The sequence below is a fragment of the Sapajus apella genome, unplaced genomic scaffold, assembly GCF_009761245.1.
Source record: "Sapajus apella isolate SASKATOON/1434 unplaced genomic scaffold, GSC_monkey_1.0 scaffold16, whole genome shotgun sequence".
Classification (NCBI taxonomy): domain Eukaryota; kingdom Metazoa; phylum Chordata; class Mammalia; order Primates; family Cebidae; genus Sapajus; species Sapajus apella.
This window is the reverse complement of record NW_022436956.1, coordinates 10257238-10268640: the sequence shown is the minus strand read 5'-3', so window position 1 is coordinate 10268640 and position 11403 is coordinate 10257238. Positions and strand designations below refer to the sequence as shown.

Below are 11403 nucleotides of genomic sequence, written 5' to 3'. Positions count from 1 at the left end.
GAGATTATAAGCAACAAATGTTTATTAAGCAAGTAAATGATTGCCTACTTTCAGATACTAGAACAACTAAAAATTGTCCCCAGCTGTGTGACTAGGCTGAGACTACCTCACTTTTGTCATTACATTTATTCCTTTTAATTTTTCCTCTAAACATGGAGAAAACATTTCTCCATCCTTCTCTCTTCCTAAGGGCTACCAACTGTCAGGCTGTCTTTTTATATACTTGCTCTCACCACTGGTATCCTAAGATTGACCATTTGAAAGCAGGGCTGCCCTGTTGGTTGGCTGATAGGTCTCCAAAGCCCAGTCTTCAGGCCATTATGTACCATCAATCTAGTCTTCAGTAGATTGAAGCTGGATGGTCTTTGCTAAGCATTCCAGAATTTTGACTTCTATTGAGAAATAAAATCTTTTTCAATACCTTTCATCACCTTGCTTATCTATCTGTTGACTGTGTTAGCTGGGAATAATTTAGTAGTAACACATAGAGTTCAGCATCTGACATATTTAAGATAATAACTTCTTTCATTTTTATGACACTCTACTCAAGCCTTGTTGACATACCTCCTTGTCAACCCCAAATTATTCAACACGTATTACCATAAAGCTTACAGTAACTCAGTGGGTTAAGTTGTATGTATGTACACATACAGATATACACACAACACACAAGCACATGATATTAAGGATTTTGCAGGTCAAAAATATATTCTATTATACCCACTGATCGTTTTTAAGAATTCTGATCCTTTAACTCCTACATTTAGTTCTCATTTATGATGGTCATTGGTTTCTCTCACCTGCAGTCAATATCTGACCCTAATATCGTATATGTTAGTTCCTGCACACATAATAATTGCTCCATTTGCCAAAGCTACTTAATACAGCCAGGCACTGTTACACTTTTTATATGCACAAATGTTTGATTCTTACAACACTCCGTAAGGTAGGTGGTGTTACATTCATTTTACAGAGGAGGGAACTGAGGGTTAGTGGAGTAGTAAGCATCTTGGCCAGACTTGGCTCTGACTCCAAGCCCCTGTTCTTTTTACCATTCTGCCTCTCAATAAAAAGGCCTAATATGAAATTGAATATTTAAAAGATTGAATAATTACAGTTTATCCTAATATCCCAACTCTTACCCCCTCAATCAAGACTCTGTGTCTTGATTGTATTACCAAAAATTATACTTTTCTCTGTTCAGTAAGACAGACTGGAAGGAGGGAAGCATGTTCAAAAAATGATGTTTGTGGATGTGATAAAATTTTGGAGTTCTGTTATCCAGTGGTCTGTTCTCATGGCATTTGTCCTCATAGACTTTCTTAAACATTCAGGTCCTTCAGTTCCTTTGAAAAAAACAGGGAGGACACTTGTTGTCATGTCTTAAAGGGCCTAAAACACTAACTGTCTACCCTAACAGTCCTGTGGGTGGTCCTGGAACTTGTTAGCAGTAGGGACTGGTATTTGATGGGTAAAATGGCTCCTTTCTCACAAGTGTCTCATACTGAACCATGGAAAGCATTTTTGACAAATTATAAGGCTATCCATGTAAGAGCTGAGGATCTTTTCCTTTAGCATTTGATTCAGTAGCTCCTCCCCTCCCTCTTTATTTTCTTCAGATCCTGTCCACATTCTGCAGGATTTGAGGAGGTGGTGTATGGGAGGGGTGTCAGACAATAAAAGGTGAGTCGAGAGTGGTGAGGTTGTGTAGGTGAGTGAAGGGACTCCCTGAGCCACAATATCCCTCTTTGTCACTCCCCTAAGCAGCAGAAAGCAAAGAGATTGTCCAGCTCACCACAGGAGTGAGTGAGGAGTAGTTCCAACGTTGGTAGGACTGTTCCCACTGCCACCCTGGCCCCTGAACAGGGATACATGGCTGGAATTCACAGAAGTAACTGGGACAAGGCAAGGTCTGTTTCAGTACTGGCCCTGCTCCCAGCTACTTGGTGCACTGTGAACAACAGCTGTACTACCATGAGGGCATGTTCCTAATGCCTTTCTGAGAGTCCCAGCCTCAGGTAGGCATGGTCCCCTGAGAGGCAGGAACACAGCTTCCTGACAAATGAGCAGGAGTGACCCTTATTCTTGGCTTCTGTCAGTCTGAAATGGAAAGACAGATGTTCCACATTGCTGAAGTCTAGACAGCACCTCTGAAGCCCTGGAGATGGTCTCTTCCATTCCTCTGGTGATGTCCACCTGCTCCTCAAATGTAGCATCAAGGAACTTCAGCTGCTTCCTTGGCTCAACTGAATTCCAATTGTATCCTTCCCTTTAGTCCCTCAGAAATAAGCAGCATAGAAATAATTCCCTTCCTGGGGATATCAGCTCACCCCTCTAGTTTCTTTACCGCCCCTTAAAGGAGTACCATAACGTGGAGTACCTGTGATTATTGACCCTAGAATGGCTCCATCTGGGACAGTAGGTGTCTCCTGTCCCAGGCAAACCAGGACATAAAGTCACCTTACCTAGGTGGATAATAGCCACCTAACTGACTTGTAAGAATGAAATGAACCTACCCCCCGGACACAGCGAGGGGTCTAATCAAGGGTTTCATTTAGTGAGCCACCGCTAGTGACACTGGTCCTTTGGTGTTTCAAGCCTCTGCACCCTATTTGGGCCTCCCTTCTATTTATTGCCTTTATTTTCTCTATTACTTTACCCCTTGTCATTGGCATGTTGCCCTCTTCATTTCTGCCACTAGACCTATGCCCCTGACTGCCTGGCATTAACAGAGGCTTTTACAACTCTGCTTACCCTCTTATTCTTGATTCTAGGGCTGGTACCAGCCAAGCCCATTATTCTGGGTCCTAACCTGTTTGGTGGAGTTGTTGCTCCACTTCCTTGACCTTGCACGTAGGGCCTGGACACTCCTAGGAGTTAGGGGCAGGGTGGGGTTAGGGCTGAAACCCCTTTGCTCGGACACTCCTATTTTATGTTCTATTGACTTTATTATTTGGGAAAATACTTCCCTTTCCAGACCTCTGTAGTTCACCCTTGGGTTCATATAGAAGTATCTCACAATTATCGGTGGAAACATACCCTGAAATCTTCAGACTAGCGGCTGTCGCTTTCAGGACCACAGAAGTTCCTGCCTAGTGCCCCCACCACCACCACCTGCCTGACTGCTTGCCTCCAAAAGGGAGATCAGGAGTGACTGCCACATTGACATGGTGGGAGGGCGTGGGGGCCGGTGTCTGTGAAGGGCTGATAGAGTGGGGTCCTGGAGAATCCGAGCAGGGTAGGAAGCCCCAGCCTGAGCCTGTGGTGTGTTTGGGGCCAAATATTGTCCAACCACCACCTCTGGGCCCACGGAAAAACTGCGCTCCCAGAAGGCACGAGTACCGAGACTGGTGTCATACGGGGTCACTGGGCGTGAGTTCCAGCCCTCGTGTCTCGTGTCTGCCCGTGTCGGAGCCCACGGGTTCTCAGGACAGGAAGGGCTGCAGGGCAGTGCAGGCAGGCAGGCACGTCACACCGGACAGCTCCACGATTGCTGCTTTCGGTTCCCCAGCGGGTGGTGAGGCAGAAAATGCAGGGCGGAAAGAGGAGCCCCCGCACCTCAGAGCTGTCAGGCCCTGGCCGGGAGGCAAAGCACAAGAGTGCTGTGGTGCCAGCGGCGGGGCTGGGTGGGGATGACCTGCGGGTTTGCGCTGGACCCGACCCCAAGGGCGGTCAGGCGCAAGGGGGCGGGCGCTCCGTGCTCCGGTCGCGGGGCCAGGGCGGGCCGGCCGGCGGGGCATTTAAACCCTGCTGACAGCCAGTCCCCTCCGGGACACGCGCCCAGCTCCACAGCCTCCTCCGTCGACTCAGCCTTGGGTACCGGTCGGGCAAGATGCGGTCTTCTCTGGCTCCGGGAATCTGGTTCTTCCGCGCCTTCTCCAGGGACAGCTGGTGAGCAGGGCAGGGGAGGGAGGCGCGCCGGGACCTCCCGGGCTCGGCGCTCGCAGCCCCAGAGACCATACTAGTTCTGTCTCGGCATAGCCACGCGGGCGGCCAGCGGGGCTCCTCCAGCCGCGCCCGCCTGGGAAGTTGATAACACTCCCTGCCTAACTCCACCCGCGCGCCCCGAGACCCCGCGACTTGGCTCTGTGGCACTGGGGAAGAATAGGCTGCCGGGGAGGGTCTCCATCGTTTCCGTTTCCAACCTCCCCTCGGAACTCACACCCGGGGTGCCTTCCCTGTTGTTGAGCAGCTGGGGAACCTGGGCTCAAGGCTGAAGACCCAAGGCCAGGGCATGGTAGAGGAAAAGGGTGGCCACTGGGGTTTGTGAGTGCCCCTCTTGGTCTCCTTTTGCCCTGGAACACCAAGGCCAGAATTCAGTGGTCCTGGGAGCTCTTCTCAGGGCTCAAAGCCCTGAGACACACGCCTGGAAAGGGCACAGCTCTCAGAGCAGAGTGGGGCAGCCCCTCAGCAATGGGCGAGGGGCTTCATGGTGGTTCTCGTCCTAACCCCAGAGACCACATGTTGGGGTGCATGGTGAAATGGAGGGGCTTCAGCCACTCTTCCTTAGAGGCAGTCAACCTTTGGAGCAGCCTGTCCGGCCTGCACAGCTTTTAAAATATTGTTTTCATTGCCATTATTTACAAATTATACAATTTAACAAAAATAGCCAGATTCCAGACTTCTCTTAAAAAATAGACGATGTAGGCCAGGCATGGCGGTTCATGCTTGTAATCCTACCACTTTGGGAGGCCAAGATGGGAGAATTGCTTGAGGCCAGGAGTTCGAGACCAGCCTGGCCAACATTGTGAGACCTGTCTCTAGAAGTAAAAAAGGAAAAAAGAAATGAAAAATAGATGATGCAGCAATACTGGGCCTAAATTTCCAAATTAAATGAATAAGATTGAGGAGTCCCCTTTAGATAGGGCAGATGCTATTAAAGTGGCCAATTTGTCCCTAATTTTGAAACAGTCTTTCATTCCCAACCCTCTCAATCCTGGGCAAAGCAAGACAATTGGCTACCCTACACGCTTTTTAATTGCTGGGAGCTCTCATCAATTCTAAACTTCTTCACTCACTGAGAGTATTTACCTAGACTTTTTTGAGTTGGAGACTGTTAAAAGATATTTTTCAGAAAAAGATTAAAATCCTGATTCTCACAATGATATAAAAATGAACATATGTTAAAGATTTTATTTTACTCATAATAAAGGTCCAGAAGATATTATAATAGGTTCAAAAGAGAATCTAGAGAGGGGGATTGGGGAATTATTGTTTAATGGGTATGGAGTTTTGGTTTGGGAATATGAAAAAGTCACAGTTGAGAGACAATGTGAATATACTTAATGCCACTTAAATGTACAGTAAAAATGGTTAGAATGGCAAAATTTATGTTATGTATATTTTACCACAATTTTAAAAAGAGAATCTAAAGAACATGTTCATTTATAGATCAGGAATATTGAAACCAAGCTGGTTTTCCACAGGTTGCGAGGGAAGACTGCTGAAATTATCTTTGTACGTATATTTTGTAATGACTTCTCAGTTACCTACCACTTCAAAGAATTTTAAAATAGCTCAAGGTCAATTAAAAGCTAGAATCTGATAACGTGGAGGACTATACTCTAGAAAAGGCATAGTTTTCCACAGAAATACATTTTTTTCTATACTCGCTCCTATTTTAATTTTTTAAAGTTTCTTAGAAAGATTATTCTTGATCACAAAATACAGCTGGTCTCTTTGGATTTGACTGGATTGTGTATATAGGTACTACAAGAGTGTTAATTTACCATTTTACCATATGGCTCTTGTTAGATTAATAAACTTTGCTGGAAGTTTTCATAAGGGATCCTAGATTAGATTTTTTGAAGTCTTTGTTTATTGTCCTGACAGTAAGCTAAGAAACTGTCTCCACCAGGTTTTACCTACTGTACTAATATATTTGGGCAAATTCCTCTTCTCAGAGACCCCAAAATATCCTAAAGTTTCTGGGCTAGCCAGGGAGCACGTTCCTTTTGGCCTGTAAACCTGGAAACTCAGTAAGCCTGTTTTCCTGGGAGGGTTTTCTTAGTATTGGCTCCATAGAGTGAACCTCAGTTTCTGAAGGAGTCTGGTTGTATCTGATTAAATAGGCATCCTTATCAAATGCAACACCCAGGCAAGGTCTTGGTTGCATAACCGATTTTCTAATTATGTACTGGTAAAACAACAACAACAACAACAACAAAAAACAGATTCTGACTGAACCTATGCAAGTAACCATATTGCCATGAAAAGCAAGAAGGTTCCATAAGAGTTTCTAAATTCTCAGGAGTCAGGTAGGGAGAAAAAGACATTTTTAAGTGTTTCATTTCAGTTTACAAAAGCAGAATCTACTAAATTGTTACAGATTAATTAATACAGCCCAAGAAGAAAAAGAAAGGTCTTCCTTACATATCCAGAAAATAGAACACTATAGCAACATCACCAATATTCTGAACAGAGAAGACAGTTTTCCATCACCAGTTCACGTGTGATTAATTCTGTCCCACTGAATCTTGGATTAGCAATCTCAAAAACCCGTCTGCCTCTTGACTAAAGAGTTCTGGAACTCCTGACTCAGTCCACTAGTACATTCTTAATGTTGTCCAAGTGGTACCATCAGAAGCCTATACCCAAGAGCAATTACTTAGTACGGTGCTTTTCTGAGACAGGTCTTGGTTGTTAAAGAGACAAACGCTTGGCCTTCCAGACCCAGTGGCGTGCTTACAGTCCTAGCTACTCAAGAGGCTGAGGTGGGAGGATCCCTTGAGCCCAACAGTGTGGGACTATAGTGCACATGATCATGCTGTGAATAACCAGTGCACTTCAGTCTGGGCAACACGGCAAGATCCCATTTCTTAAAAAATAAAAAACTCCCACTCTATTCTGTAACTTATTACAGAGTCTTTAAGAAGCATCAGAGTAAAATAAAAACTATCTGAAGGTGACAGAGTTAAAAAGTGCTGATTAACTTGTTACTGATCATTTTCAAGAATGAATGATCTGATGAGAATTCATGACAAGAATAATGCAACTGACAAGGAAATTTGTTTGCTTCTGTGATATGTAAAACAAAAAGATGCTAATCCAAACAAAAACAATTCTAGACAATGTCTAAAAACTGCTGATTTCAAAGAACACAATGAACATTATATTTATAGAAATAAACATAATTTTTATAGATCGAAATCTTAAGATATATAAAAATTTTGAGATACAATTTACATAATATGCCAAGAATATCAACTGAAGATATTCAGCAAGTTTGACGTAAGTCCTAAACATCTGTATTTTAATAAAATGTCATAGGAAAGGCTGATGTACATGTCCAGTTGAAAACTAGTGGCCTGGAAGATGCTAGATTTAAATAAGGAAAGTTGCAGCCTGGTAACATTTTTATTTTACTTTATTTTTTTGAAACAGGGTCTTGCTCTGTCACCCAGATTGTAGTGCAGTGGTACAATCATAGCTCACTGCAGCCTCAAACTCCTGGGCTCAAGGGAGCCACTTTCCTCAGCCTACTGAGTAGCTGGGACTACAGGCATGCACCACCACGCCCGGCTAAGTTTTAAATTTTTGTAAAGACGGGCTTTCGCTGTGTTGCCCAGGCTGGTCTCAAACTTCTGGCCTAACGTGATCCTCCTACTTCATCCTCCCACCTCATCCTCCCAAAGCACTGGAATTGCAGGCATTAGCCACCGTGCCCAGCCTCTAGTAACATTTTAAATAATAGCTGAATTCGTGACTAGTAACACATATACTGTTGTTATCAGGGAAGGCACCATAAGGGTGCTGATAAATAGAAACATGTAATGTACAGAGATGGCATTGGGAAATCGGCAGAATTTCTCATACAGCATATCATTTCTCAAATATTTAGATAAATAATAATATTTTACTAATATAAATTTAACCTAGAGAAGGCTGAGTCTGTCTTCTGACTTGACAATTATTTCCAAGCAATAGTAACATATTAAATAAATCAAATTATTTCTAGTACCTCTGTTTTTAAAAAATGAAAGGACAAATCTTTGTGATTTTCCAGGAGCTCTCCCTCTTTTTAAACTAAATATTCACAAACTCAAGATTTTGCCAGCTTTGGCAAAATTTTAACACATTTGATTGCTTATTTTCAGACTTATTGTTTGCATGTACTATAATCCAAGACAAATCAAATTTCCTTTCTGTAACCTACAGATTTATCCATTCAGATTTGTTCTTCACTGTTCTCTTTCTTATTCTGGAACAACCATCCATTGTTCTCATGTAGATTATTTTCATTTTAATAAAAACATGTTTAAATACAGTGTATGCAAAGTCACATACCTCTCTGCCACTATTGCAGAGTCTCATTCATGTATATTAGTTACATCTTCTAATCAAGTAACTCACATTTCAGAGAGGATGGGGAGTAGGGAGGGTGGATCATTATAAAGCATCTAGAACACACCAGCATTCTAGAAGAGCTCTGTAATACACATATGACTTTCTCCGGCCTCCAACACTTCACTTTCACACTTCTCAAGGTGTGAATTCAGCTACTGAGTTCCCCAACATCTCTGAGATTTAAGACAGACCTGGATTGAAATCCTTTCACCACTGTGAACCTTGATTTTGCTGAGCCCCAGTTTCCTCATCAGTAAAAAGTCAGTTGTGTTCCGGAGGATAAATGTAATAAGGAAACATTCTTCACGTCTTGTGGCTGATGGAGGGTACTCAACAGGTATTCTTTTACTTCCTTCCAGATGAGTTTAGGTTTGGATTCCTATCAAACACTAAATGTCATGGAGTTCTTCTGTAGGTACATTATTTTTCTGAGTCTGAGGTCTGCAAAGACAATCAAGACAAGGCTCTACCTTCTTGGAACTAAGAATCAAGCTGGAGAGAGGGTGTGTACACATAGTCAGCAACTTTAGAAGGCCCTGCTCTATTTATTGAGTGCAAAGGATGATGTTTCCCATGCACCGTGTCATTCAGAGGACAATCGAGGGGAATGCAGAAGTCAGTTGGGGTGATTTTGAAGAAAGCTGACTTGTTGAGCATTTAACACATAAAAGGTTAGAGATTATATGTATACATTGCCTGGCACACAGGAAGCATGGAATACATGGCAGCTTTTACTATCATTATTAGTGATGATGGTGTTATTATTACAGATACATGACAACCCAATTTACTTTTCTTGTGCTAAACAAAATATAGGCCAGGGTGGAGACAAAAATAAAGACTTACAGTCTGAAAATGAGAAATCAAGTCTCTGTCACATTTAACTGCTTTCACGTGTCCCCAAGGAGGGCATTCAAGAAGTGAAGAAGACAGAGTCGGAAGCTGCAAGTGGATTTCCCTGGACCTTGGACTCCTCCTCTGTAAAATGAGGATAATGATAATACTTGTGTCACATGAGTGTTTTGAGGTTCAAATGAGGTTCTGCACGTAAAGTACTTAGCTCAATGAAGCACTGAGTAAACACTAATGATTGACTATATTCTATTTCCTTTTGCTACTACTTTGTGCCAGGCATTGTTTATTTGTAATTCTTGTGGAACTGCAAGGTGAATGTTAGGTTCCCCGTGGAACATATGAGTATAATGAGGCACAGGGCAGTTGTGTGAGCCTGTCCAGCACCACACAGCTGTCACTGAGTGGTTGTGTGAGCCTGTCCGGCACCACACAGCTGGCACTGAGCTGTTGTGTGAGCCTGTCCGGCACCACACAGCTGGCACTGAGCTGGAGCTGGCATCAAGATTAGTCTGACTCTCAAGCCTAAGGTCTTTCTGTTGCCTCCCCAATGACAGTGTGGTGTGGGGAAAAGACTACATGGCCGTTTGGCTTTGGACAAATCACTTACCCTCTCCAAGGCTCAATTCCCTTATCTATAAAATGGAAATAACGATGTGCTTATATTGCAGGGTTTTGGTGAAATTAAATGAGAAACTGCTTAAGGCACTTGGCCCAATGTCTAGCATAGTTGATATTGGCTAGGTGCTTATAAATTTCTGTGGAGGGAGAGATTCATTTCCATTAGGAGAAGAAGGAAGTCTTTGATTTGGATCTGGGGGTGTTCTAAGCAGAGGTCACAGAGCTGGCAAAGGCATGGAAGTGGAGACATGCCCTCTCCTCTGTCTACGAAGTGGTAACATGTAGCTCCAGCCAGCAGGAACATAGGGCGCCCCTGGATGGGAGCTGTGAGTCATATGGTGCCAGGTACATGGAGACATACATCCAAGCAAGAGTCAGAGATGGCGGAGTTTCTGCCCAGGAAGATGTTGCCCTCCTCCTCCTGTTAGACTTTCTTTGTCAGGATGGTGATGAATGGCTTGTTGATGATGTTTCAGAGCCACATGGCGCCAGGAGGTTCCCCAGTCCTGAGCCTGGCTTGTTCCTGCCTTTTGTGCCAGTGTCTATGTGGGTGCGTCTGGGGGCAGCTGGCAGCATGGGAGATGACTGCAGCTGGTGCTTATGGGGCTGGGCCCATTTCCCAGGGCCCTCTGAGGGAGACAGCTCAGAACGTGCAGAAGTAACGCCTGTGGGAGGAAATACCAGGGTGACCACAGCTGGATGAGCAGGAACGGGTGGGAGGGTGAATTGGGCAGGCAGGAAGAGCAGGAGCTGTGAGCCCCCATGACGCCATTTTCCCCACACCTCCATCTTCCCGTGAGCTGGAAAAGGCCATAGCTGAGCTAAGATGGATGGTTCTGCCCTGTGGAGTTAGCTAACGGCTTTCACTGCCAGATCCTAGTGCCCACCCGGAGGAGGACGCAGGAGAAAGACATTCCAAGGCATACTGAGAGAAAACCTGCTGTGCGCCAGATACTTTCACATTCAGGATATCTCATTTAATCTTTATAACACTCTTGTGCAGCAGGAGTTTATGATCTTATTTAAAAACGACCAGACTGAGGCTTAAAGAGGTACGATAACTTGCCCAAGGTCACATTAGGTGGCAGAACCAGAAATGAGGACTCAGCTGGTTTTGCTGGAAGTTTGATGTCTGTTTCCCAATTCAGTGGGCTAGCTCTCGTCTCTCCTGTTGATGGCAAAGAGGTGCACGGTGAAGGCAGCAGAAAGGGCTGCTTAAAATGAGCTTTGATGGGAAGAGGCTGCTTAGAAAAGGAAATGAGGGCTCCTCTCCCTCCTGGGGAGAACCTGGAGGCTCAGCCCACAATCCCTACTCTGGCCCCCCATAAGGGTCATGTGAGCCTGTAGAGCTCCCATCCCCCACCCCTCGTGACAACAGCTTCTTCCCCAGCTGCTTTTTGGGCTTCCTCCTCCACCCTGCTGTTTCCTCTTTCCCTCTCTACAGTGAACTGGCGTGCACCTCACTGGCCTCGGGTGGGGCTGTCTGAGTCAGGCCCTGTGGGCTGGCCTAGAAGGTAGCAGCAAGGTTTTGAAATAGTCTGTATGGTTGGCCAAGGCTTTGTTTTTTCCAGTCATGCTTCTGTA

General features: G+C 44.6%; 1 protein-coding gene across 3 annotated transcripts in view; it reads left to right on the top strand.

The window, feature by feature from the left end:
* Positions 1-1593: 1593 nt before the first annotated feature.
* SLC37A2 (solute carrier family 37 member 2) overlaps positions 1594-11403 on the top strand; it is a 30006-nt gene continuing 20196 nt past the window's right edge. Inside the window, exons 1-2 of one of the 3 annotated variants that reach the window (XM_032285056.1) lie at positions 1594-1683; positions 6221-6223. In XM_032285056.1, the coding sequence (XP_032140947.1) occupies positions 1658-1683; positions 6221-6223 (29 nt within the window). In that variant the 5' untranslated portion in view covers positions 1594-1657. Of the gene's footprint in view, positions 1684-3495; positions 3892-6220; positions 6224-11403 lie in introns of those variants that run through there. The other 2 variants (XM_032285054.1, XM_032285055.1) reach the window with 2 other exon arrangements.